This window comes from Symphalangus syndactylus, chromosome 13 (genome assembly GCF_028878055.3).
Source record: "Symphalangus syndactylus isolate Jambi chromosome 13, NHGRI_mSymSyn1-v2.1_pri, whole genome shotgun sequence".
NCBI classification, from domain to species: domain Eukaryota; kingdom Metazoa; phylum Chordata; class Mammalia; order Primates; family Hylobatidae; genus Symphalangus; species Symphalangus syndactylus.
Window position 1 is genome coordinate 25,941,909 of NC_072435.2, and position 27,997 is coordinate 25,969,905.

The 27,997-nt window shown below is 45.9% G+C and overlaps 2 protein-coding genes across 4 annotated transcripts in view; both read right to left on the reverse strand.

Annotated features, from left to right (window-relative positions):
- Positions 1-16,712, reverse strand: part of ZNF534 (zinc finger protein 534) — a 32,120-nt gene extending 15,408 nt beyond the window's left edge. Inside the window, exon 1 of the mRNA XM_055238885.2 lies at positions 16,659-16,712. The gene's annotated coding sequence lies outside the window, so the exon portion shown is untranslated. The remainder of the gene's footprint in view (positions 1-16,658) is intronic.
- Positions 980-27,918, reverse strand: ZNF528 (zinc finger protein 528). 3 transcript variants are annotated; one of them, XM_055238888.2, is made up of 7 exons: positions 27,830-27,918; positions 27,118-27,367; positions 23,891-23,958; positions 23,617-23,698; positions 17,269-17,395; positions 16,659-16,787; positions 980-8,373 (listed from the first exon to the last, which is right to left on the reverse strand). In XM_055238888.2, the coding sequence occupies exons 4-7, from the start codon at positions 23,629-23,631 to the stop codon at positions 6,758-6,760; spliced, it is 1,887 nt and encodes a 628-aa protein (XP_055094863.1). In that variant the 5' UTR covers positions 23,632-23,698; positions 23,891-23,958; positions 27,118-27,367; positions 27,830-27,918; the 3' UTR covers positions 980-6,757. The 3 variants fall into 3 exon arrangements, with proteins under 3 accessions (XP_055094863.1, XP_055094864.1, XP_063471676.1); XM_055238889.2 differs by lacking the exon at positions 23,891-23,958; XM_063615606.1 differs by lacking the exon at positions 23,891-23,958 and having other exon boundaries at positions 27,834-27,899.
- Positions 27,919-27,997: the final 79 nt, after the last annotated feature.

Here is a 27,997-nt window from a genome sequence, read left to right on the forward strand (position 1 = left end):
TTCTCCTGCCCCAGCCTCCGGAGTAGCTGGGACTACAGGCGCCCACCACCACGCCCGGAGAATTTTTTGTATTTTTAGTGGAGACGGGGTTTCACCGTGTTAGCCAGGATGGTTGCAATCTCCTGGCCTGGAGATCCACCCGCCTCGGCCTCCCAAAGTGCTGGGATTACAGGCGTGAGCCACCGCGCCGGCCACCATACAGCAATCTTGTATATTTCACTGGCCAGGCATGGCAGCTCATGCCTGTAATCCCAGCACTTTGAAAGGCCAAGGCAGGTGGATTGCTTGAGCTCAGGAGTTTGAGACCAGCATGGGTAACATGGCAAAACTCTGTCTCTACAAGACACGAAAATTAGCTGGCCATGGTGGCACACACCTGCAGTCTCAGCTACTCAGGCAGCTGGGGTGGGAGGGTCACTTAAGGCTGCAGGACAGAGGTTCCACTTAGCTGACATCGCTCCACTGCACTATACCTGGGTGACAGAGTAAGACCTTGTCTCAAAAAAAAAAAAATAATCTAGCATATTTCTTTACACATGAAAGCTCATATTAAAAATAAAATACCATGTATGATTGCTCCATTAACAATACAGGTCACCTGGGCATGGTGGCTCATGCCTGTAATCCCAGCACTTTGGGAGGCCAAGGCGGGCAGGTCACCTGAGGACAGGAGCTCGAGACCAGCCTGGACAACATGGTGAAACCCCATCTCTACTAAAAATACAAAAATTAGCCGGGAGTGACGGCACGTGCCTGTAATCACAGCTAATTGGGAGGCTGAGGGAGAAGAATTGCTTGAACTCAGGAGACGGAGGTTGCAGTGAGCCGAGATCACACCACCATACTCCAACCTGGGCAACAGAGTGAGACTGTGTCTCAAAAAAAAAAAAAGTCAAAGAAATACGTGTCAAACAAAACATTCATAGAACCGTTATATTAAAACTACAAAATGTTGATGAAAGAAATCAAAGACACCAAATACAGACACATATACAATATACATTTATTGGAAGACTCCACATAAAACAATATGAAAACAGTATGAAATTATACCAAATTGACACATAGGGTTAACACATTTCCTAATCAGGGCATTCTGCAGATACTAACAAGGTTATACAATTATGTAGAAAAGCAATGAAACAAAAAAAACCAAACCCCAAAATCTAAAATAGCTAAAACATCGGAATAACAACAGAAAGACTGGAATCACTTCATGTGGTTTTAAGTCTTCTAACATAGTAAAAGCACTTTTTTCCTTTCTCGTATTTACAGGAGACCTAGTTTGTACTTCCCATTGTCTTGTGTGCATACTAATGTCACAACATTTTCTTTCCAAACAACAGCCACATTTATGTAGCCCGTAAATTGTCACTCAAGTAACACATGGAAGAAACGTATTAAATATGGAATCTGTACTGCAATTTATAAAAGAAGATTTTTTTTTTTTTTTTTGAGACGGAGTCTCGCTCTGTCGCCCAGGCTGGAGTGCAGTGGCGCGATCTCGGCTCACTGCAAGCTCTGCCTCCTGGGTTCACGCCATTCTCCTGCCTCAGCCTCTCCGAGTAGCTGGGACTACAGGCGCCCGCCACCACGCCCGGCTAATTTTTTTTGTATTTTTAGTAGAGACGGGGTTTCACAGTGGTCTCGATCTCCTGACCTCGTGATCCGCCCGCCTCGGCCTCCCAAAGTACTGGGATTACAAGCGTGAGCCACCGCGCCCGGCCAAAAGAAGATTTTTAATGTAACTCATAAAAAGAAGCACAAAATAAATTTTTTTTGACACAGTGTCTCCCTCATCCAGGCTGGAGTGCAGTGGTACAATCAAGGATGACAGCAGCCTCAGCCTTCTGGGATCAAACGATCCTCTTGCTGCAGTGCCTCTAAATAGTTGGGACCACAAGTGTACATGACCTCACCAGGCTATTTTTTAAATTTTTTTGTAGACATAAGCTCTTGCTATGTTGCCCAGGCTGGTCTTGAACTTCTGGGCTCCAGTGATTTCTCCCACCTTGGCCTCCCGAAGTGCTGAGATTACAGGTGTGAGCCACCCCACTCAGCCCAAAAAAATTGCTTCATACCATAATCTGATGACATTTCCACAACTTTTGGCAAAATGCTCTTCTAGCAAAATCATATTTATTGTATAATAAATATAATTATATATCAATAAACAATATTTGAAGAAATCATGTTGATTTTATAATAAACACTTTTGTACCATAATTTTCATTGAACTAGGGTAAAATGTATCTTAGGCAACTTTACTAGACACTTGACTAAACAGTAATTCACAAGGATTTTCAACAATCATAGGTGCAGTGAAACCTACATGTCCGGCCAAGACGAATGTAATCAGCTATCACCATGAAGAAAACTGGGGTTTTTCCTAACCAAGAAGTCAGGAGTTTCAAGAGGAAGTATTCAGTCTTGTACTAAAGAGTTAGACAGCATTTTGTGATGTCTGAATACTAACAGCTTTTACCCCTCTGCATTCCCTCTTCCTATGAAAGGAGGTAGTTAGCTTGCCTTAGGTAGATAGCAAGAAAAGGGTCTCTGGAGAGTCCCTGGCCCATGGGTCAGTGCCTCATCCCCACCTAACAGAAAAAGCAGCCTGGGAAAAAATTCAAGGTGCAGGGACCGATAAGGGAACTAGCACAAGGTGTTATGCCCACGGCTGCACAGATAGAAAAGGCCCATTTGGATAAAAACTTGCACAGACCTCCGTCTCACTCAGATAAGGGAGCAGGCCTGGCACAGAAATGCCTTTTGCCTTTGTAGAGTCAGTGGGCTCCCAGGCAAAAGTTTCTTCTCCTTTTGTGGGCATGGGCACAGCGGGCTCCAGTAAGTTTGGGTGGGCACTCTATTTTCCTTTATTGGACTGTAAGTCTGGCTTCTATGAATCATCACTTCGGCCCCTAATTGGTCCCAGGCCAAGCTTTCACTTCAGCTTCTAGTAGGTCCCGGGCCAAACTGAGGCGTGAGTTCTCCAAGACCGCCCGCAGACTAAGCACATTCCTTCCCCTTTCCAGTCTGTAAAAACCCCAATACGGACCTCATAGTGAGTACTCCTGTTCGGCAGCCCCTCTCTGCTGGCAGACAGCTTTCTCCTCTTGCTTATTAAACTTTCGCTCCAAACTCACTTTTATGTCCACACTCCTTTTCTTGGAGGTAGGACAAAGAACTCGAGGTGTTATCTCAAACGAGACTGTTACATCTTGGTGCATTGCTGAGACTACATTATTATGCCCATCTGGTCAACTGATAATAAAGACTGAGTGCTCCCTCATTTGGCACCGGGTAGAAGTTCAAACCACAAGTAAGTACCCACACCCCAGGCCCACCCTTCAACAATCATAACAACCAAAGTAGTCACCTATCCCAGTTCTCTCATGACATTTTTGGACCAACTGGGGAAGTCTAACCTGCTTTCCTCAGAAAGCCTTATTATGTAATAAACATTCTCAGACCACTTCAGTACACAGCATCATCACTGTCAATACCCAAGCCAAACCTTAGGTGGACATCAAACAAGTTCTAGTGGAGGCCAGGTGCATGGCTCACGCCTGTAATCCTAGCATTTTGGGAAGCTGAGGTGGCTGGCTGATTTGAGCCCAAGAGTTGGAGACCAGCTGGGCAACATTGTGACCAAAAAACATCCCAAAATTAGTTGGGTGTGGTGGTGTCCACCTGTAGTCACAGCTATTCATGAGGCTAAAGTGGGAGGATCACTTGAGCTGGGGAGGTTGAGGCTGCAGTGAGCCCTAATTGCACCACTGCACTCCAGCCTGTGCAACAGAGACTGTCTCAAATTTAAAAAAAAAACTTTGTGGTTCTAGTGGAGTGGGCAAAAGTTCAAATTACCACAAAGGTTGTGAGGGTAAATATATGAAGTTCCTAGTTAAAATACCAAAGCAAAACACAATTCCATTCTGTGTGTCCACCCTTACAAGGAAATTTATGAACATTAGTGATTTCAAATTATGTCACTAAGCACAAGGATAAAAAAGAGATTGTGTTATACTATTTTTAACCTTATCCTCACACTTTTATCTCATAATATTTGTCATATTTGTATTTTTGCTTCATAAAAATGAAAGTGTGGGCCAGGCACAGTGGCTCACGCCTATAATCCCAGCACTTTGGGAGGCCAAGGCAGGTGGATTGCCTGAGGTCAGGTGTTCGAGACCAGCCTGGCCAACATGGTGAAACCCCGTCTCTACTAAAAATACAAAAAAATTAGCCAGGCCTGGTGGCGGGTGCCTGTAATCTCCGCTACTGGGGAGGCTGAGGCAGAATTGCTTGAACCCGGGAGGTGGAGATTGCAGTGAGCCAAGATCACGCCATTGCACTCCAGCCTGGGTGACAGAGCGAGATTCTGTCAAAAATAAAAAATAAAAAATGAAAGTGTGTGCCACGGGTCTAATTTAGCACACAAGAAAAAGGCACATAGAAATATAATGATACACTAAACATTTGCCAAGGGTGATGAACACATTTGAGTATAGGATGCTGAAGTTGCACTGCTATGGGATTTTCACTACCCACAGAAGCATTCTAGGGCAGAGTACAGATACAATAATTCAAGTACTAAGTATGATTACTCATATTCACACTTACCTAAGGATATGTACCCAAAGGACATGTTTCATTTCACAACCAGAAAACTTGCTCTGGATGCTCCAATCTTAAAATCCCAATGGTGCATTACTGTGTGCTACAGAGTATCCATCCTCCTGAGGTGGGACGAAATTATGATGGTAGAAATGACATGATTCATTCATACTTAGGAAAAATGAAACTTTATTACTACAAACATGAGAGCTACATACATTCTAAATCAAACGGTTGCAACTTATAATGCCAAGAATTAAATGTGAATTCTACTTAAGAATATGCTGATCTGGCCAGGCACGGTGGCTCACGCCTGTAATTCTAGCACTTTCAGGCTGAGGCAGATGGATCACCTGAGGTCAGGAGTTCGAGACCATTGTGGCCAATGTGGTGAAACCCCATCTCTACTAAAAATACAAAAATTAGCTGGGTATGGTGGTACGTGCCTGTAATCCCAGCTACTTGGGAGGATGAGGCAGGAGAATTGCTTGAACCCAGGAGGCGGAGGTTGCAGTAAGCCAAGAACACGCCACCACACTACACCCTGGGTGACAAGGGTGAAACTCTGTCTCATCTAAAAAAAGAATATGCTGATCTGGTCATTTTGATTAAACTCTCAACTGTGATATAACTGTTCTCTATTCCATTTCAAAAATGAGGCTGGACATGGTGGTTCATGCCTGTAATCCCAGCACTTTGGGAGGCTGAGGTGAACATATCACTTGAGGTCAGGAGTTGGAGACCTGCCTGGCCAACATAGTAAACAATGTCTCTACTAAAAATACAAAAATGAACTGGGTGTGGTGGTGCACGTCTGCAGTCTCAGCTACTTAGGAGGTTAAGGCAGAAGGACTGCTTGAACCCAGGAGGCGGAGGGTGCAGTGAGCCAAGAACACAACACTACACTCCAGCCTGGGCAACAGGGTGAGACTCTATCTCTAAAAAAAAATCTATTTCTCATCAGTCTTTGCTAAACAGCAGCTACCGCTATTCAATGGAGAAGGTGACTACCTTTTTCTTTGCATTATTTCTACCATATAATCAGACACTAGCAACCTATTACTCTCTTCCCATTAATAACCTATGCCTTAAGATCACAGCATACTCTATTTCATGGTCAGTTGGTGGACACTGAAGCACTGTGCACTTATGTCAGGAGAAAGTGTGCTGACTGCAACAGTATGATGACGGTCATCAGTTTTATGTTACTCTGCCCACCTCCATGCTCTCTAAATCAGAAAATATTTAATTTCAAAAGGCAATGTCCTTCATCAGGAAATTGGATAGAAATAATCCTCAGCTAATGAAGTCAGCCCTGTCATCCTACTGATTCTTTCCCAGGGACCACAGTGAATGGCCTGTATGGAAGGCACATGAAGAGATTTCAAAGTCATAAAGAGTAAAGTAGCCTTTTCTATAAGCCCCAAATAATTGAATGCTGGCCGGGCGCGGTGGCTCACGCTTGTAATCCCAGCACTTTGGGAGGCCGAGGCGGGCGGATCACGAGGTCAGGAGATCGAGACCACGGTGAAACCCTGTCTCTACTAAAAATACAAAAAATTAGCCGGGCGTGGTGGCAGGCACCTGTAGTCCCAGCTACTGCAGAGGCTGAGGCAGGAGAATGGCGTGAACCCGGGAGGCGGAGCTTGCAGTGAGCCGAGATCACGCCACTGCACTCCAGCCTGGGCGACAGAGCGAGACTCCGTCTCAAAATAAATAAATAAAAATAATAATAATAATAATTGAATGCTTTATAGCCTGAATAAAACTGGTCATTTACAAGCCGTTGCACTTTTGATATACATCAGGTCATGAGATTCAACATATTTTGACTTAGCATTATTCTGCAGCATGCAATATCATAGATTAGTATCAGAGAACCAGAGACAGAGTTACTTCTTGTGCAAATCCTATCGTGTTCTATAGTAATGGTCCTTGAATAATAGCCCAAGTACACACAATTCATCTGTGTGCTTTCATCCTCCACAATGATGTGGTGATGTCTGGTGATTTGGCGGGCCTTGATAAAGCCTGTGTCACATACATTTCATTTATATGATTTCCACTTAGTATGGACTCTCTGATGTTGATTAATGCTAGAACTCATGATGATTGTTTTGCCATACACAGTTTGTAGGGACTGTCATGAATGAATTCTCTGATGCTGTGCAAGGTCAGAATTGTGACTGAAGACCTTACTGCACAGGGTGCATTTGTAAGGTTTCTCTCCAATATGAATTCTATGGTGATTGGTGAGGGAAGACTTGTGAGAGAAGATCTTGCCACATTCTTTACACTCATGAGATTTCTTTTCAGTATGGATTGCAAGATGGGCAGTAAGGCCTGAACACCCTCGAAATGCTTTGCCACATTTATTACATCTGTAAGGCTTCTCTCCAGTATGAATTATTTGATGTCTTGTAAGGTATGATGCTTGATTAAAGACCTTGCCACATTCATTACATTTGTAAGGCTTCTCTCCCGTATGAATTTTCTGATGGCATACAAGGTTTGAACTACGACTGAAGACCTTGCCACATTTGTTACATTTGTAAGGCTTCTCTCCAGTATGAATTCTATGATGACTGGTTAGAGAAGACTTGTACCTGAAGACTTTGCTACATTCTTTACATTCGTAAGGTTTCTCTCCACTATGGATTAGAAAATGGGCAGTAAGGTCTGAAAACTCTCTAAACGCTGTGCCACATTTATTACATTTGTAAGGCTTCTCATCAGTATGAGTTTTTCGATGTCGTATAAGGTCTGATTTCTGACTAAAGATCTTGCCACACTGACTGCATCCATAAGGTCTCTCTCTAGTATGAATTCTCTGATGAGAGGTCAGGAAACACTTGCGCCCAAAGACCTTGTCACATTCTTTACATTTGTAAGGTTTCCTTCCAGTGTGAATTAACTGATGGGTTATGAGGCTGGAACGCACTGAAAATGCTTTGCCACATTCTTCACATTTGTAAGGTTTCTCACCAGTATGAACTGTTTGATGTTCTGCTAGATATGAATGGCGACTAAAGACCTTGCCACATTTATTACAACTGTAAGGTTTCTCTCCAGTATGAATTTTTTGATGTCGTACAAGGTGTGCAATTTGATTGAAGACCTTGTCACATTCATGACATTTGTAAGGCTTCTCTCCAGTATGAATTCTTTGATGTTGTGCAAGCTTTGAACTGCTTCGAAAGACCTTGTCACATTCATGACATTTGTAAGGCTTCTCTCCAGTATGAATTCTTTGATGTTGTGAAAGGTTTGAATTGCTACTAAAGAGCTTGCCACATTCACGACATTTGTAAGGCTTCTCTCCAGTATGCATTCTTCGATGTATCACAAGCTTTGAACTGCAACTAAAGACCTTGCCGCACTCACTGCATGTGTAAGGATTATCTGTATTATGGATTACTTGGTTAGTAAGGCTTGCAGATGCTCTAAAGGCTTGGCCATGCTCATTGCATTTATAAGCTTTTTCCCTAATGTGTGCTTTCTGTTCTTGTGGAAGCAATGGAGCATGATCAAAATTATTTCTATATTTATTTAAAAGGTGGGATTTGACACTGGAAGAAATTTTTTCAAGCGGTGAAACTGAGGAATTGTCACTGACGGGTTTTTCAAAATGCTTACACCCAGAAGTTTTCCTTTCAGCTTCAAATAGCTGTAGATCACGCAGATGTAACTGAAAAGTGAATCCAAGTTGATTTTTACAAGGCTTGTTTCCTGCATTACTTCCCAATTTAGAGCTCCTCTCTAAAACAGAAAGAAAAGAGTGGAACTTCAACCCATGATAATGGCATCTTTACTGTCTGACAGAGGGTCTAGATTCTGCCTCACCTGACTGGTAGGAGTATCAGTGTATTGTGTATATCATGCTGGCAGTGCAGAAAACACAAGGAACTGAGGTGATGCATTGGAGCGGTGGGGAATCTGCAGGAGTCGAGAGAATTATGGGTAAATCTGAAAGAGATGATGAGCAGTCTAGAAATACAACAGAAACTGAAAGCTTCTGGGAAGAAGCAGGGATGAGCCTCTTAGGGAAAATCAGAAATCCAAGAAGAGCTGTATAGACATTAATAATGGTACTTCCACAAGCCAGAAGAAACACATCTCCAGAAAAGGACTGAGTGTTCCCACATGTAGGAAGCTGAAGGCCCGAGAGATGTGACCAACTCAGCATTCCACTGGAGGCTATATGATCAAACAACAAACTATCATGAATGCAGGATGTGGGCAAACTCATGACTGCGCCTGCCACCAGAAGGTTTGCTGAAGGTAATCACTCCCTGCTGCTGTGCTCATTGAAATTATCTACTGGGACATCTAGAGTCTATTGTTCGAAAAATGCAGTCTTGCAAACCTGCTGTAAATCAAGCCGCTGACCAATAACCACCCCCCTCCCCCACGCCACCATCTCCTTTACCCAATAAAATATAAAAGGCTCTAAAGCTCAGGGCCCTTGTTCACTAGAAGGAGCCCCCTGACCCCTTTTTCCAAATATACACCTTTGTCTTCTATTCCAATGTTCGCCCCCTTTGTTCAGTCCCCCAAGGTCTGTGCGGGTGGCAACTGGTGACCCAGAACAGGGACTCCAAGGATGTCGGACAAGTGGCCCCTGAACACAGGACTTTGAGGACATGAACAAAGAAGGTTCTGCTGGAGCAGAGGAACTGAAATTCACAAGGTGAACAGGGAACCTTGGATGAGTCGGCTGGCAGCAGATATAAGGCCAGTGTCCTAAAGAGGTACTGGGAGCGATATAAGGTCAGTGCTCTGAAGTACTGGGAATGGGAAGTTTTCTGAATCAGGGTAACATGGGGCAGAATTTGTCTGTTGAAGAAAAACACTATGTGCAGTTGTTTAAAGTTCTACTGAGACAGTCTGGAACTCAGGTTAATTCACAGACATGAAGCTTCTGCAGATTATTATGCATAGCCCTTGGTTTCCACAGGCAGGCACTCTTGATGTGGAAAATTGGAACACAGCAGGAAAAGGATTTAAAAAGGCTCATCAAAAAGCTCTTAAAGTTGATTCTTCTGTCTTCAAGTGGAGTCTAATTTGTATTGTTCAGCCATTATCTCATTATTCTGCTGGGCAGCAGTCTGAGTCCAAAAATCTGAAAGAATCTGTTGTTCCACCCACAGATCCAATTGAAAACAAAAAACAGGAGAGGGAGGATAAAAATTAGTTTTTACCGCCCCCTCCAGTTGCAGCAACATCTGTACCACCTCCTTCAGTAGCAGAAAGAGATCCCAGTACAAAGAATGTTACACTCTGCTGCTATAGCTGGAGAGCCCTTGGGACCTTGTGCTTTTCCTATTTCCATAAGGCCTGATCCAAACAATCCGCACCAGTTCATTCATGAAAATACCCCACTAGAGTTTAGTTGTTGAAGGAATTAAAAATGAGTGTAGTTAACAATGGAGTACAGAGCCCACTCACTTTAGGATTGCTAGAATCTGTATTGGGTGGTACGTGCCTTCTACTCTTTGATGTAAACTTTTGGTGCAAACTTGTCTGCTAGTGCATATCTGACATGGAATTTAAATTGGCAAGAACTGTGTGCAGACCAGGCTAGACAGAATCATGCCTCTTGTCAAGGAGACATTACAGAGGATATGCTATTGGGTAATGACCCTTATTCAGACCTGGAACATCAAATGGCACTCCCAGCTGCTGCTTATCAGCAGCGTTCACAAACATGCCTGGGCCACAATTCCAGAAGAGGGAGTCCCAGAACAATCCTTTTTGCATACCATGCAAGGTTTGTAGGAGTCCTATGCGCAATTTCTTGCAAGATTACAAGAGGCAGTGAGGCGTCAAATTCCTCACGCCACTGCCGCAGAAATGCTAACCTTAACTTTAGCTTTTGAGAATGCAAACGTGGATTGTAAATGTGCACTGGCACCTGTAAGGTGTACAAAAGACTTGGGAAATTTTCCCAGAGCTTGTTAGGATGTAGGAACTGAGCTTCATCGCTCTTCAATGTTAGCTGAAGCATGGCTAATTTAGTAGTTGACAAATCTAAAAGGAGCCAAGGGTCAAACCCTAAAGTGGGAAAATGTTGTACTTGCAGAAAAACCAGAAATTTTGAAAAGGAATGCTGCCAGATCTCAGGACAGAAAGGACCTTACAATGCAGTGCCCCCCCCACCCACCCCACCCCTGGCAGAAAAACGCCAGGACTCTGTCCTCGCTGTAACAAAGGAAATCACTGGGCTAATCAGTGCCACTCAAGACTTCGTCAGAATGGCACCTCTCCTGTCGGGAAACGAGAAGGTGGCCTGGACCCGGGCCCCTCAAACAATGAGGGCATTCTCAGTTCAGACCACAACCCCATTTCAGGGATGGGTCCCAGGACAAACATTGATTCTCTCACCCCAGGAACACCAGGAAGTGCAGGATTAGATCTCCCAGTCAGAAAAATAACAGTAGTTGGTGGAGACAAACCTATCAAAATTCCCACTGGCATTTGGGGACTTTCACCAAGAGGATACATGGGACTAATTTTAGGCAAACGCCACCTTAACTTGCAAGGCATCACTGTAGTCCCAGGAGTGATTGACTCTGATTATGAAGGAGAAATTCAAGTAGTTTTAATGTCACAACATCTTTGGGTTTTTGAACCAGGAGAATATACTGCTCAGCTATTGCTTATTCCCTGCAAATTACACCCATCTTCACAAAAGGAGAAATGAGGAAATAAAAGATTTGCGAGCACAACTACCTGGGAAATCTATCTTTCCCAATCCATAACCTCTAATAGACCTACCTGTGTAGTACTAATTAAAGGAAAGAAATTTTATGGGCAAATGGACACAGGAGCTGATGCCTCAGTAATATCCAGTAAAGACTGGCCATCAGCATCGACTCTCAGACTAACCTCCCACATCCCTAGTGAGAACAGGAGCAGCTAAAAGTGTTCAACAGAGTGCTGAGATTTTACCTTGTCTTGGTCTGGATGGTCAGTCATGTACTTTCCAGTCTTATGTTGCAAATACTGCCAATTTATGGGGCTGAGACTTAGAGCATGCGATGCGAGACTTACAAATGAAAACTCTGGTAACCCAGGATTTACAATGTTGAAGGACATGGGATATGAGAGTAGAAAAGGTTTAGGAAAATTCCTACAAGGAAACCCTAACCCGTTATCAGTAACTGGAAAAACAGAAGAGGACTAGGACATCAGGATTTCTGACGGGGGTCATTGATATTTCTCCTCCGCCCACTGCCTTACCATTAGAATGGCTTAGTGAGAAACCTCTGTGGGTGGATCAATGGCCCGTAACACAGGGGAAGCTAGATCAACTTCATCTGTTGGTAAAAGAACACTTGAATGCAGGACAGATAGAGAAGTCAGTTAGCCCCTGGAATTCACTGGTATTTGTTATTCCAAAAAAGTCTGGAAAACGGTGACTACTGCATGATTTGAGAGCTATTAATGCACAAATTAAACCAATGGCTGCATTACAGCAGGGTTTACCTTCCCCGGCCGCCATTCCAAGAGACTGGCCTCTTGTAGTAACAGATTTTAAGGATTGTTTCTTTACCATTACACGAGAAGCATAAGCCTGAATTTGCCTTCTCTATGCCTTCTATTAATCACAGAGAACCCGTTTCTTGCTATCAATGGAAAGTTTTACTTGAAGGCATGCTTAACAGTCCTTCATTATGTCACCATTTTGTAGGAAGCGCATTAAAGGAGCCTCAGAATATGTTTCCCACTGCGTATATCATTCATTTTATAGATGATATTCTTTTGGCCACTCCTACAGATCAAATTTTACATCAATTATTCAGAGATGTAAAGCAAGATCTTATTAAATGGAATCCCAAAATTGCTCCAGAGAAAGTGAAAATAACTTCCCCATACCATTACGTAGGAAATATTGTTACAGAGAGGAGTGTACGGTCTCAGAAAGCAGTTCTTGGTAAAGACACATTATAGACTTTAAATGATTTTCAGCAAATACTAGGAGATATTAATTGGCTATGCCTGATGCTAGGTATTGCCACCTATCAACTTACACATCTTTACCAAACCCTGCAAGGAGACTTCCTTAAATTCCCCGTGGCCATTAAGAGGCTGAAGAGGAAGTATGGCTTATACAGCAAATGCTTCAGCAGAGACATGCCTCCCGGCTACAGCTGCAAAAACCTTTGTTTTTGTTTATTCTCTCTACCCCCTATCTTCAACAGAACTTTTAGGTAGGCCAGTGCTTAGACAAATCTGTAACAGTAATACATAAACACAAAGGGGGAGATGTAGGGAGCCGATGGCCTGAGAGAGTTGACCAACTCAGCATTCCACTGGAGGCTATATGACCAAACAGCAAACTATTTATCATGAATGCAGGATATGGGCAAACTCATGACTGCGCCTGCCACCAAAAGGTTTGCTGAAGGCAATCACTCCCTGGCACTGTGCTCATTATCTACTGGGACATCTAGAGCCTATTGTTCAAAGAATGCAGTCTTGCAAGCCGCTGTAAATCAAGCCGCTGACCGACAACCACCCCCCACCTCCCCCTCTATCCTTTACCCAATAAAATGTGAAGGGCTCTAAAGCTCAGGGCCCTTGTTCACTAGAAGCAAGGAGCCCCCTGACCCCTTCTTCCAAATATACTCTATTGTCTTTGTCTTTTATTCCCACGTTCACTCCCTTTGTTCAGTCCCTCAAGGTCCATGCAGGTGGCACCCACACCCTTTACAACAGGTTGATTTGTAAAGCTGTCACCCTGTACAGTTCTTACATAAAAGAACTGGAACAGCCAGTGCAGTGGCTCATGCCTGTAATCCCAGCACTTTGGGAAACCAAGGGGGGATGGATAACTTGAGGTCAATAGTTAGAGACCTGGCTGGGCATGGTAGCTCATGCCTATAATCCCAGCATTTTGGGAGGCCAAGGTGAGTGGATCACCTGAGGTCAGGAGTTCGAGACCAGCCTGACCAATATGGTGAAACCCCGTCTCTACTAAAAATACAAAAATTAGCCAGGCATGGTGGTGTGCGCCCATAGTCCCAGCTACTCAGGAGGCTAAGACAAAAGAATTGCTTGAATCTGGGAGGTGGTGGTTGAAGTGAGCCAAGATCATGCCACTGCACTCCAGCCCCTGGGTAATAGAGAAAGACTCCATCTCAAAAAAAAAAAAAAAAAAAAAAACTGGGAGAAGTGGTTGTTTTAGCAAACCTAAAACAAAAATTACAAGGCCTACATAAAGACATTGAAATATGGCTAAAATTATAATAAACAAAAAAAAAAACAAACAAATCTCCACAAACCCAACCTAGAAAAAGGCAGCCCTCTGATTACTTGCCAATTTTGAAAGCAACTGTCTTAAGATGCTTAACCAGCTAAAACATAAACGAGATAGACAACTAAATGAAATCAGGAAAACGCTGCATGAAAAGGAGAGTATCATGGCGGGTGCCTGCAATCCCAGCTACCTGGGAGGCTGATGCAGGAGGATCGCTTAAACCCGGGAGGCGGAGGCTGCAGTGAGCCAATATCGTGCCACTGCACTCAAGCCTGGGCAACAAGAGTGAAACTCCGTCTCAAAAAAAAAGAGAGAGACTTGACCTTTCTAACTAAAATTAACCCAAATACATTCACACAGAGACATACTATAAAGAAATTACCAAGAGTCAAAAAAAGACAAAGACAAAACCTTGACAGTAGCAACAAAAAAGAGACGTGTCAGACAATACTAAACTCTGTAAGATTATATATATTTTTCAGCAAACATCTTCAGGCTAGAAGACAGTGAGGTGATATACTGAAAGTGCTTAAAGAAAAATAGGCAAAACAGCAATGAAGAATATTACACTTAGCAAAACTCACCTGCAAAAATAAAGGCGAATTTTAGACTTTCCTAAAGAAGAGCTGAGGAAGTTAATTAGTATTCTAGACCTGTCCAAGAAGAAATGCTAAAACGAGCATTCAAGATGAAACGAAAGCACTCTAGACGGTATCTTTAACCCATATGAAAATATAAAGGTCATCATAGGCAAGGCGCAGTGGCTTATGCCTGTAATCCCAGCATTCTGGGAGGCTGAGGTGGGTGGATCACCTGAGGTCAGGAGTTCGAGACCAGCCTAGCCAACATGATGAAACCCCATTTCTCCTAAAAATACAAAAACTAGCTGGGGGTGGTGTCTGTAATCCCAGCTACTTGGGAGGCTGAAGCAGGAGAATTGCTTGAACTCAGGAGGCAGAGGTTGCAGTGAGCCAAGATCCTGCCATTGCACTCCAGCCTGGGCAACAGAGCAAAACTCCATACCCCAAAAATAAAAATAAAAAGCTCATCATAAAAGGTCAACAAATGATCAAATACAGAAACATGTATTATTGCACTTTTCATTTGTAACTTGACTTTTAATTCTTTCCTACAATTTAAAAGACACAATCAGGCCAGGCACAGTGACACGCCTGTAATCCCAGCACTTTGGGAGGCCAAGGCAGGTGGATCACTTGAGGTCAGGAGTTGGAGAGCAGCCTGGCAAATATGGCAAAAACCTGTCTCTACTAAAAATACAAAAATTAGCCGGGGGTGGGGATGGGCGCCTGTAATCCCAGCTACTCAGGAGGCTGAGGCAGAAGAATCACTTGGACCAGAGAGGCAGAGGCTGTAGTCAGCTGAGATCAGCCTGGGAGATAGAAGGAGACTCCATCTCAGAAAAAAAAAAAAAGGACACTCTCATTTAAAAAGCATTATAAACATATGTTAATGGGAACATAAAATATATAGGATTAATTTCTGCCAGTAATAACAGAAAGTGAGGGCAGAGTTGTTAAGCAGAGCTTTGTGTATCTAATCAAAGATAAGCTGTTAACATTTAAAACAGAATGTTTTGGGCCAGGTGAAGTGGTTCACACCTGTAATCTCAAGCACTTTGGGAGGCTAAGGGGGGGCGGGGGGGGGCTAATCACTTGAGGCCAGGAGTTCGAGACCAGCCTGCCCAACATGGAAAAATCCTATCTCTACTAAAAGTACAAAAATTAGTCAGGCGTGGTGGTGCACGTCTGTAATCCCAGCTACTCCGGAGGCAGAGGCATGTAACGTTGAAATTAACAAAAGAAAAAAATGCATTTTTATTTTTTTTGAGCCAGGGTCTCACTCTGTGACCCAAGCTAGGGCGCAGTGGCGCAATCTCCGCTCACTGCAACCTGCACCTCCTAGGTTCAAGTGATTCTCCTGCCTCAGCCTCCTGAGTAGCTGGGATTACAGGCACCTGCCACTACACCCAGTTGATTTTTGTATTTTTAGTAGAGGCAGGGTTTCACCATGTTGGCCAGGCTGATCTCGAACTCCTGGCCTCGTGATCTGCCTGCCTTGGCCTCCTAAAGTGCTGGGATTACAGGGATGAGCCACTGTGCCCAGCCAAAAGAAAAAAACCTTAAAGATCCACAAATATGTGCCAATTAAACAACACACCTTACTGGTTACTGTGGTTCACGCCTATAATCCCAACACTTTGGGAAGCTGAGGCAGGCAGACTACTTGAGCCCAGGAGTTCAACACCAGCCTGTGTAACATGGTGAAACCCGATCTCCACAAAAAATACAAAAAATTAGCCAGGCGTGGTGGCGTACACTTGTAGTCCCAGCTATTCAGGAGGCTGAGGTGGGAGAACCACTTGAGCCCATGAAATTGAGGATGCAGCAAGCCATAATCATGCCACTGCACTCTGGCCCGGGTGACCCAAGAGAGATCCTATCTCCAAAAAATAAATAGGGAAATAAAGAAAAATGTCTGTTCAGAACTCACAAGATTTCAACTTTTGTTTTCCCACAGAATTCTCCCATTTGCAGACAGTTTCCCAAACACTATCTAATAGTGTGGCTTTGCAGGGTACAGTGGCTCATGGCTGTAATCCCAACACTTTGGAAGAGCGAGCCAGGGAGATCCCTTAAGTCCAGGAATTCAAGGCTGCAGTGAGCTATGATTGCCATCGCACTCTAGCCTGGATAACAGAGTGAGACCCTGTCTCAGAAAACAAAAATTATGGGGCCTCCACTCTGCCCACCCGAGCTCTCACCTGTGTTCACACCATTGATGCATTCCCTGCTATCTGGATTGTTTGCTATTTTCTCTTCACTCTGCAGAGTCCAGGGATCTTTCTTTTGCTCTAACATGGAGATAACACTCAGGTCAGGAAGACAGATTCCTATTTATAAAAGAAAGAATAAATGTGTGCTGTGGCATCTCCCAAGTCCAAGCCCTATATTTAGGGAGGAGAGAGGATATTACAATTAAATCATAAATAGTATTTCACAAATTCGTTTACTGACTGCCTGTTTCTGAATGCTTAGGGAACACTGTAACATGCAGACATAGAGCCCCCTGCCAAGAACTACAGAATCAAAAGCACAGGGGTAGAAAACAGGGAACTGGATATTTTTAAAGTTTGTCATAAGGTTTCACGCATACTTCAGCCCTGGTGCCACCAATCACAAGTCGTGAAGGGAGAAGAACACCTGAAAAAAGGGGACATTTCAAGTCTGGAAAGTGTAATGGAGCTTTTCAATTCTGAGTCAACAAGGTTTCAGTCTCAGTCAAGCAATGTAGGAGCTTCCAAGAGGCACACAAGACACAATGCAGAGATCCACCAGGGCAGATCCCGGCTTCTGAAGGGACATTATCCTCACCCAGGGAGACCAGGTTCCTATAATTCTCCAACATCACATCCCTGTATAAAGTCCTCTGCGCAGGGTCCAGGCATTTCCACTCCTCCTGAGAGAACTCTATGGCCACGTCCATGAATTTCAAGGGTCCCTAAAAGAAAATCCACATTTCAGCAACAAGGTATACAGAGTACTCGTCGTCACACAGAATGGGAAGACACCAAGTGATATCCAGTATCTACCTGAGATACAATTCAAGTGGTGTCTTCAGAGGTGATGATGTCTACAGTGGTTTTTTCTTTTTTTTTTGACACAGGGTGTCACTGTATCACCCAGACTGGAGTGCAGTGTCACAATCTTGACTGACTGCAACCTCTGCCTCCCAAACTCAAGTGATCCTCCAACCTCAGCCTCTGGAGTAGCTGGGACTACATGTTCATGACACCATGCATGGCTTATTTTTGTATTTTTTATAAATATGGTGTCTCACCATGTTGCCCATGCTGGTCTTGAGCTCCTAAGCTCAAGCCATCCTCCCACCTTGGCCTCCCAAAGTCCTTGGATTACAGCTGTGAGCCACTGCACCCAACCTACTGTAGTTTTGAGTTTTTTCTTTTTGAGATGGTGTTTTGCTCCTTTTGCCCAGGCTGGAGTGCAATGGTGTGATATCAGCTCACTGCAACCTCCACCTCTCAGGTTCAAGCGATTCTCCTGCCTCAGCCTCCCAAGTAGCTAGGATTACAGGTGCCTGCCACCACGCCCAGCTAATTTTTTGTATTTTTAGTAGAGACAGGGTTTCACCACGTTGGCCAGGATGGTCTCGATCTCTTGACCTCCTGAATCGCCCGCCTTGGCCTGCCAAACTGCTGGGATTACAGGCGTGAGCCACCGTGCCTGGCCCCAACCTACTGTAGTTTTTAAGAAAGGTCAAAATCTTGGCCAGGTGTGGTGGCTCATGCCTGTAACCCCAGCACTTTGGGAGGCCGAGGCAGGTGGATCACCTGAGGTCAAGAGTTCGAGACCAGCCTGACCAACATGGTAAAACCCTGTCTCTACTAAAAATAGAAAAAAATTAGCCAGGTGTGGTGGTCAGCGCCTGTAATCCCAGCTACTCAGGAGGCTGAGACAGGAGAATCTCTTCAACCCAGGAGGCGGAGTTTGCAGTGAGCTGAGATCATGTCACTGCACTCCAGCCTGGGAAACAGACAAGAGTGACACTCTGACTCAAAAACACAAATAAATAAAATAAAAAATGGTCAAAATCTGAAAGCTGTGATAACTATAGCAATGGCTGAATGGAACACTTCCCATGTGATAGGCACTATTCTAAATGCTTTACATGAACTAACTGGAGGATCACAAGGCAGCCGATCACAAGGTCAAGAGATTAAGAGCATCCTGGCCAACATGGTGAAACCCCATCACTAGTAAAAATACAGAAATTAGCTGGGTGTGGTGGCACGTGCCTGTAATCCCAGCTACTTGGGAGGCTGAGGCAGGAGAATCGCTTGAACCCAGTCGGCGGAGGTTGCAGCGAGCCAAGATCTCGCCACTGCACTCCAGAATGGGTGACAGAGTGAGACTTCATCTAAAAAAACAAAAGAAGAAAGAATAATCTGTTCCTATCTTACTGAAGAGACAACTCTTTCACATATAGTCTAGGAAACTCGCCCCAGGTGTCAGGACTAAAAATGGCAGCGTAAGCACTGGATCCCAGGTGTCTGGACATTAGAATCAAACCCAAAGAATCAAACAGTTCTTTCTTTCTTTTCTTTTCTTTCTTTCTTTCTTTCCCTTCCCTTCCTTCCCTTCCTCCCTCCCTCCCTCCCTCCCTCTCTCTCTCTCTCTCTCTCTCTCTTTCTTTCTTTCTTTCTCTTTCCCTCTCTGGCCCAGGCTACAATCTACTCCACATGCTGCTGCCCGCGCCGCGGACTCCCTGGGATTGCTGCCGGCGCGCGCCTGCCTTTTCTCCTTTCGCTGCAGGCACGCGTTCGCCATCTTGGCCATGCTGGTCGCCAGCTCCTGACGCCGAGTGCTCTGCCCGCCTCAGCCTCCCGAGGTACTGGGACTACAGACGGAGTCTCGCTCACCCAGTGCTCGGTGTTGCCCGGGCTGGAGTGCGGTGGCGTGGTCTGGCCTCGCGGCAGCCTCTACCCCCCGGCCGCCTGCCTTGGCCTACCAGGGTGCTGGGATTGTAGCCCCTGCCCGGCCGCCGCCCCATCTGGGAGGTGGGGAGCGCCTCTGCCCGGCCGCCCCGTCTGGGAAGTGAGGAGCGCCTCTGCCCGACCGCCCCATCTGGGAAGTGAGGAGCGCCTCTGCCCGGCCACCCACCGTCTGGGAAGTGAGGAGCGCCTCTGCCCGGCCACCCACCGTCTGGGAAGTGAGGAGCGCCTCTGCCCGGCCACTCACCGTCTGGGAAGTGAGGAGCGCCTCTGCCCGGCCGCCCCGTCTGGGAAGTGAGGAGCGCCTCTGCCCGGCCGCCCCGTCTGGGAAGTGAGGAGCGCCTCTGCCCGGCCACCCACCGTCTGGGAAGTGAGGAGCGCCTCTGCCCGGCCGCCCCGTCTGGGAAGTGAGGAGCGCCTCTGCCCGGCCACCCATCGTCTGGGAAGTGAGGAGCGCCTCTGCCCGGCTGCCCCCTCCGGGAAGAAGTGAGGAGCGCCTCTGCCCGGCCGCCCCGCCTGGGAAGTGAGGAGCGCCTCTGCCCGGCCGCCCCGTCCGGGAAGAAATGAGGAGCACCTCTGCCCGGGCGCCCCATCCGGGAAGAAGTGAGGAGCGCCTCTACCCGGCCGCCCCATCCGGGAAGAAGTGAGGAGCGCCTCTGCCCGGCCACCCATCGTCTGGGAAGTGAGGAGCGCCTCTGCCAAGCCACCCACCGTCTGGGAAGTGAGGAGCGCCTCTGCCCGGCCGCCCCGTCTGGGAAGTGAGGAGTGCCTCTGCCCGGCCACCCCGTCTGGGAAGTGAGCAGCGCCTCTGCCCGGCCACCCCGTCCGGGAAGAAGTGAGGAGCGCCTCTGCCAGGCCGCCCCGTCCGGGAAGAAGTGAGGAGCGCCTCTGCCCGGGCGCCCCGTCCGGGAAGAAGTGAGGAGCGCCTCTGCCCGGCCGCCCCGTCCGGGAAGAAGTGAGGAGCGCCTCTGCCCGGCCGCCCCGTCCGGGAAGAAGTGAGGAGCGCCTCTGCCCGGCCGCCCCGTCCGGGAAGAAGTGAGGAGCGCCTCTGCCCGGCCGCCCCGTCTGGGAAGTGAGGAGCGCCTCTGCCCGGCCGCCCCGTCCGGGAAGAAATGAGGAGCGCCTCTGCCCGGCCGCCCCGTCCGGGAAGAAGTGAGGAGCGCCTCTGCCCGGCCGCCCCATCTGGGAGGTGAGGAGCGCCTCTGCCCGGCCACCCACCGTCTGGGAAGTGAGGAGCGCCTCTGCCCGGCCGCCCCGTCTGGGAAGTGAGAAGTGCCTCTGCCTGGCCACCCATCGTCTGGGAAGTGAGGAGCGCCTCTGCCCGGCCACCCACCGTCTGGGAAGTGAGGAGCGCCTCTGCCCGGCCGCCCCGTCTGGGAAGTGAGAAGTGCCTCTGCCCGGCCGCCCCTTCCGGGAAGAAATGAGGAGCACCTCTGCCCGGGCGCCCTGTTCGGGAAGAAGTGAGGAGCGCCTCTGCCCGGCCGCCCCATCCGGGAAAAAGTGAGGAGCGCCTCTGCCCGGCCGCCCCATCTGGGAGGTGAGGAGCGCCTCTGCCCGGCCACCCATCGTCTGGGAAGTGAGGAGCGTCTCTGCCTGGCCGCCCCGTCTGGGAAGTGAGGAGCTCCTCTGCCTGGCCGCTCCGTCTGGGAGGTCTACCACGGAGGCCAGAAGCAATGTGGGGGCTGGACGTGGTGGCTCACGCCTGTGGTCCCGGCACTCTGGGGGGCGAGGCGGGTTGATCACTTCGGGCTAGGAGTTCGAGACCAGTCTGGCCAACTTGGCGAAACATGAAGAATACAACAGACAAACCAACCAACCAACTCAGTGACAACAAAACAGGTCTACCCTGGAGTCATACTCTAATTTTTTCTATTTTCCTCCCTTTCTGATCCTTTATCCCACTTTCTTTTTCTTCCTCTTCCTTCTCCCTCTTCTTTGTCAAATAGAGGATTGAGTTATTATCACTGATCCATATAAAGTCCCTCTCTCATTTATTTTAACTCCCACCCCCCATTTCTATTCCCCGACTTCCCATGTGCAACCTTCCTAATATGTTTGATACGCATCTTTTTGTTTGTATGTATTTTTAGAAAATGTTTATTGTTTTTGTATGCAAAAAAAATTAATAAAAAAAAAATAATAATAAAAAAAAGAATCAAACAGTTAAGTAACAGATCAGCATCAAAAGAAAATTGACAATTACCTAATTCAGTAAACTTAAAACAAGTTCAAGGATTAAAAACATGAAACTGCCTAAAAGGTCACTATATCTGCATATATATAATATATTATATATCCCCATAATACGTTATTATTCTTATAGCTATCAGCTCATTAGCATGATAGTGCAGAAAAATTTGAACCTGGTTAATATTTAAGGTGTAATTTCAACTGATTAAAAAATAATAAAATCTATATAAATGACATGCCATTCATAAAAAACACTGTTGTGCACTCATCCACACACATCACATGTACACACTTACACACTCATATACACTAGTACACATACACATTTATACACATCAGTTGAAATAAGAGAAGTTGTCTCTCACTGACTTTTTTTTTTTTTTTTTGAGATGGAGTCTTGCTGTATTGCCTAGGCTGGAGTGCAGTGGCGCGATCTCGGCTCACCACCATCTCCGCCTCCCAGGTTGAAGCGATTCTCCTACCTCAGCCGCCCAAGCAGCTGGGACTACAGGTGCATGCCACCACGCCTGGCTAATTTTTCTACTTTTAGTAGAGACGGGGTTTCACCATGTTGGCTATGCTGGTTTCAAACTCCTGACCCTCTGATCTGCCCACCTCGGCCTCCCAAAGTGTTGGGATTACAGGGGTGAGCCACTGCACCCTGTCCCAGTGACCTATTTTTTACATATTTTTCATCATTAGTTTGGTTCTCAATTTTTAGACACAGGGTCTCAATACATTGTCCAAATTGGATGGCAGTGGCTATTCATAGTGCACCATAACCTTGAACTCCTGGCATCAAAGGATCCTTCTTCTCAGCCTCCCAAGTGAGAAACTAAAGGCATGCACCACTGTGCCTACCTGTAAGTACTATTTTTTCTAATGTGTATTTCAGCATGTTTGCAACAATAAAAATGTATAAATTGTACCAACTTATTTTATAAACATATGGTATAAGTGCTTAAAAATGGGAGACCATGTAAAACCATAGAAACCTGAACTACAATCTCTACTAAATATCCATATTCAAAAATACAATATTTTTAAAATTTTAGGCAGGATCTCACTTGGTGTCCAGAATAGTCTCAAACTCCTGGGCTGAATAGATCCTCCCACCTCAGCCCCCCAAGAAGTTAGACTTATAGGCACACATCACTGCTTCTGGCCTATAAATAAAGCTTCGTCCATTAAAATATTGTTATTTAGGTATTAACAAAATTTAATTAAGTTTACTAATTTATCCCATTAGTAAAAAGGTGGTATGTTACAGGAAATTTATTAATATATTAATTTAACATATTAAGGGCAAAGAAAATACCTCAGCACCCTGTACCTTAAGAAATCATTGGATATGGCCGGGGGTGGTGGCTCACACCCATAATCCCAGCACTTTGGGAGGCCGAGGTGGCCAGATCACTTGAGGCTGGCATTCAAGATCAACCTGGCCAACATGGCGAAACCCCATCTCTACTAGAAACACAAAAATTAGATTAGAGTGGTGGTGCACACCTGTAATCTCAGCTACATGAGAAGCTGAGGTGGAAAAATCCTTTGAATCTGGGAGGCGGAGGTTGCAATGAGCAGGGATCATGCCACTGCACTCCAGCCTGGGCAACAGTGCGAGATTCTGTCTCAAAAAGAAAAAAGAAAGAAAGGAACTTTGACGTGCAGCTTCTCCAATTCTAGTCCACAGAACACTGACAGCGCATCCAGATGTGATCCCTGAACAATCCATGCTACCCAGCAGCACTGACACCACGGGACCCACACCCCGTCTCCATCCATGTCTGCTGAGGGCCCTTCCCAGGACCATGCCCAGTGCAGCCTCTTCCCAAGTTCATGTCAATGGGTCACAGTGAACTGAAATCTCAAGCGGAAATGAAGGGACTGCAACAAGCCATGGGTAAGCACAAGCAAATGAGTCAGGCAGGATGCTTCAGAGTCAAAGATTAGCAACTCCAATGCCCGGCATTTCAGGAAGAAACAGAGACAGAACAATCCACTGAGAATATTACCTTACCTGAGTAAGGGCCATTCCTGACTCCTTTTATTTCGTCTTCCGAGTTGCTTCCTTGCGTAATATGTCTCTTTGGAAGTAAATCCTGAATGTCAAAAATATGCTGCTTAGAGCTTAGAAGCAACATCCTCCTTCCTGTGCCATAGCCACACACAAAGGGAAGACCTCACCCTGAGGTAATCCTCAAACTTTGACTTTCTACATAGGTCTGATTTATCCTAACTGAGCAACCAGATGTTAATAAATTTGGAAATCACCTATTATGTGGTTAAGGTACCTCCTCTGTTGAGTGGATTCCTTCTGAGATTTTTTCACTTTATTCTCCCTCTCTTAAAATTTGTGAACCTAAAAAAAAAAGCAATTCTTCATGTGGTAATAAACTGTGTGATTCCTAAAATCATACTTTGATCAAGCACTTATTTTAAAAATACAAAACGCTCTCGGAAAAGGAAAAGGGGCTGTGTAGTTGCAGTAGTGGGAGCGGGAAGAACGGAGGCAGGAGACGGGGTCAGAGAGGTGCTGGGGAAGCAGATCAGGCAGGGCTGAGCTCTTCAAATATTTTCTCCCACACATCAAAAGAAATTTGAAACAATCTATTTCCTCACTCATTTTAAGTAAACATGTCGTTTATTCTTTACCTTAGAAATTAAAACACAAATAGTATCTCATGTATTTTAAGCACATTCTGACAGGTTTAGTTAATCCCCAGAAAGTGCAACGTGTCTGTCATCTGACCTATGCACCACTGTAGGGAGAACATGTTTGGGGGAGTTCAGGAAGCCTATTTTGGACATGTGGAGGTGATGCCTGTGGATGTCCCAGCAGAGATGTCAAGAACATGACTGGACACAGGATTTTGGAATTCAGGCGAGAGGGGTGGGTGGAGAGGGAAAATGGAGACATGTTGGTGGTCTTCAAAACCACCGATGAGATCAAAAGGAAAAGCAGAGGGTGTGGGCAGACAGAACAGGTTTAAGGACTAAATCAGGTGATATTTCCATATTGAGAGAAGACACTTCAGGAGACACCAGCAGAGGAAACTGATAAGATACGAAAGTAATGAGAAAAATTTTAAACAGATTTTTAAAAATACGAGCAATGTCTTCAAAGCTGAGAAAAAATAGTGATCAGCTGTGAAACATGCTGCTGAGAGAAAAAGACAGGAGGACAGAAAATTCAAAGTCAGATTTAAGCAGGGTACAGGCGCTCATGCCTCTAATCCCAGCATGCTGGGACTTCTTTGTAGGAGGATGGCTAGAAGTCAGGAGTTCAAGACCAGCCTGGGCAATGTAGTGAGACTTTGTCTCTAAAAAAAAAAAAAAAAAAAAAAATTTTTTTTTAATCAGCCAGGCAGAGAGACAGGCCCATAGTCCTATCTACTCTGGAGGCTGAGACGGGAGAATTGCTGGAGCCCAGGGGTTTGAGGTCATGGTGAACTATGACTGTGCCACTGCATGCCAGCTTGGGTGACAGAGCAAGACCTTGTCTCTAAAAATTAAATGAATAAATAAATAACTAGATTTAGAAACAGAGAAGTCACTGGTGACTCAGATAAAAAAAGGAGCAGTGGAATGGTTGGTGTCAAAAGCTGATTGGATGGGGTCAAGCAAGAAATGGAGGAAAGAGTGAGAGACAGCCTAAACAAGATTTTGGTATATTGTGCTCTTACACGGACCACAGAAAAGGCATATTTACTGCAAGTAAAAATGTAGCTAATACTTTGTTTTTTCTTCTGAGGATGAAATAATGGAAAAAATAAAGGCGTTTGTGTCTGTGTGTGTTTTAATGGGCAACACCTCCATCTGGGTACACTGACCAAAATAATTCCCTTTAAGTAAAATCTGATGACACTGTGGAGGAGGGATGCCATGACATCAGGAGAGAGTGAATGGGGCTGGCCTGTGGCACACAGTCTCAGCATCAGCAGCAGCCAGGAGCAGGGACAGACAATTCCCAGTCACTACTAAGAACACTGTCCTAGAGACAGGTGGGTGGGCCTGTTGGAAAATTCTTCCCCTTACTGTTTGAGACAGGAAAAAACCACACTGTTTTTACTACTCTCATACCCAAAAGAGAATACCTCACCTTTAGTGATCAAAATGTGTGTGGGGTTGTTCCTACACTGACTGGTTAAACTGAGTAAAATTACATAACACCCAGGTGCTGTCTGATGAAGAACTGCTTGTTGGTGACAAGTAATTCCCATATTACTTTGGTGACCAGAGATGAGGCATTCTGTGTTTAGCGCTCTTTATTGTGTTCACTGTGAACACAAAAAAACACTTTGGTTTTTCCTATCTTATACACTCGCTCACACCCTAGTCCATCCCAAGAAAAGAGAAGAGAGTGAACCACACCTGAATGAGCCAAGTGACTGCCCTCTGGCAGAATAGATTACAAGTGGAAGCTAACCTCTGATGCCAGGAATTATAAAATGCACATGCCTTATAAACAGTGTTCCAATTCTCATCTTCATGTGTGGTTTTTTGTGTTTTTTGAGTTTTTTGAGATGGAGTCTTGCTCTGTCACCTAACCTGGAGTGCAGTGATGCAATCTCGGCTCACTGCAACCTCTGCCTCCCGGGATTAAGCGATTCTCCTGCCTCAGCCTCCCGAGTAGCTGCTTACAGGCGCAGGCCCATCAGGCCCAGCTAATTTTTGTATTTTTACTAGAGATGGGATTTCACGTGTTGGCCAGGCTGGTCTGAACTCCTGACCTCAAGTGATCCGCCCACCTCAGCCTCCCAAAGTACTGGGATTACACGTGTGAGCCACAGCCTCTAGCCTCATGTGTTTTAAACACATTTTATATTATAGGAAAATTAATATGTCACAATTCAATCATAATTTCCAATCAACTCACCACTCATCTGTAACCAGGGTCCCCCTCTTTCCTCACTACTGTTTCCCTGCCTCATTTTGTACGTATCTCTCATTCTCATCTTTTTTCCCTAGCTCTTTTTTTCTCTTTATTTTCCCCTAGGATTCTGTTCATTTTGAGTCCCTCCTCTTCTCTTTGTCCCATTCTTCCCTCTATTCCTTCTCTCCCACCTGTTCTGATCCATTTTTACAACTTGTTTCACCTCTTATTCCTCTTTCTGCCCCATCCTTCATTGTCCCTAATCTCCATATATTTCTGCCTCTTTCCTCCCACATCTCAGTTCCCCTTGGGCTCTCCCTGTTAAATTCCATCTTCGATGTTACACACCCCTGTCCCCACTCTCTGGCACCCTTAGATCCCAGGCCTCCCCCTGCTGTGGTTCTCCCTCTGTTCTCCTTGTGACCAGCTGCCCCCTCTGGCTGTGCCAGCACCACGCTGCTCTGTCTGACCCGGCTCCAAATCCCTCCTCCTCTCCCCCACTCTCTGTCTGAGAAGCCTTCCCTATCTTGTTGAACTTCGTTTTTCTACAGACCCAAGTTTGTCTATATTTTTACAGTTACTTTTCTCCCCCTGCTATTTTCTCGGCACCTTCTTTCACTGTGTCTCTGCAAACCCCTCACTCACCTTCTACTTTGCCATCTGTTAATGGGTCTCTCATTCTTCATTTCTCTTTCAAAATTTCTCTATTTCCTCTTACTCGTTCCCATCTCTTTTTCTCCACACATTCACAGGGAGGGGATTGGAATAAGATGCCCACTTCCGGAAGAGCTCATTTTCGGTGGGCTGGAAACTGGCTCGAGAGAACACTGGATGTCAGGAGACTGAAGTCACTCCCCACACTCGGGGTCAGAACCGGTGGCTGGAAAAGGAAGGCCTGGGGAACAGAGGGTCCAGATTAAGAAGGAAAAAGGCAGGAGTGGGTCAGGAGAGGGGTGGAGTCTGCAGAAACCAGGTCCGGGTAGAGGACGAGGCCTCTCGTGCCCCGTTGGGGCGCTGAGCTCCAGGGGCAAAGAAGGGCGAGGCTAGGGGAACGGAGAGTGAGGATTTTACGTGGTGCGGGGCGTGTGTAGGGGTTACTAAAGGATCTGAAGCAGGTAAACCCCACGATAGGAGGTGTCTACGTGGGTATATGACAAAAAGACCGGGCACAGGACCAGCCTCCAAGCGATTTTAACACGCAGAAAGCGACTCCCAGACTCTCAAAGGACGTCTGAATTTACTCGGTGTGGAGGGAGCGGTGCCGAGATTTCAAGGTCTGCATGCCCCTCAGATCCCGGGTATAGAAGCGCAGAAGAACTGGCTAGCCTAGATTTAATATAGGCAAAGGGAAACTCACGCACTGCTGCGAAACAGTTTCTCCCTGCGATCGGCTTCCGGGTCTACCGGAAACTGCGCTCTAGGCGTTCACCCCCCGCGGTCCGCTTCTGGGCTTGCACGAAATTGCGCGCGCATCCTAGAGGCCGTACGGGCTGGGACCAGGGCGGGCCGGGACGAGGCCTGGGCG

Bases quoted from the DNA above. Each gene is read 5' to 3' on its own strand.
- ZNF528 (XM_055238889.2), bottom strand. The intron at 16,788-17,268 runs GTGAGGATAATG...TTTTATAAATAG, and splicing joins TAGGAACCTGGTCTCCCTGG to GAATCTGTCTTCCTGACCTG. The intron at 8,374-16,658 runs GTGAGAGCTCGG...TTTCTGTTTTAG, and splicing joins CATCAATGGTGTGAACACAG to AGAGGAGCTCTAAATTGGGA.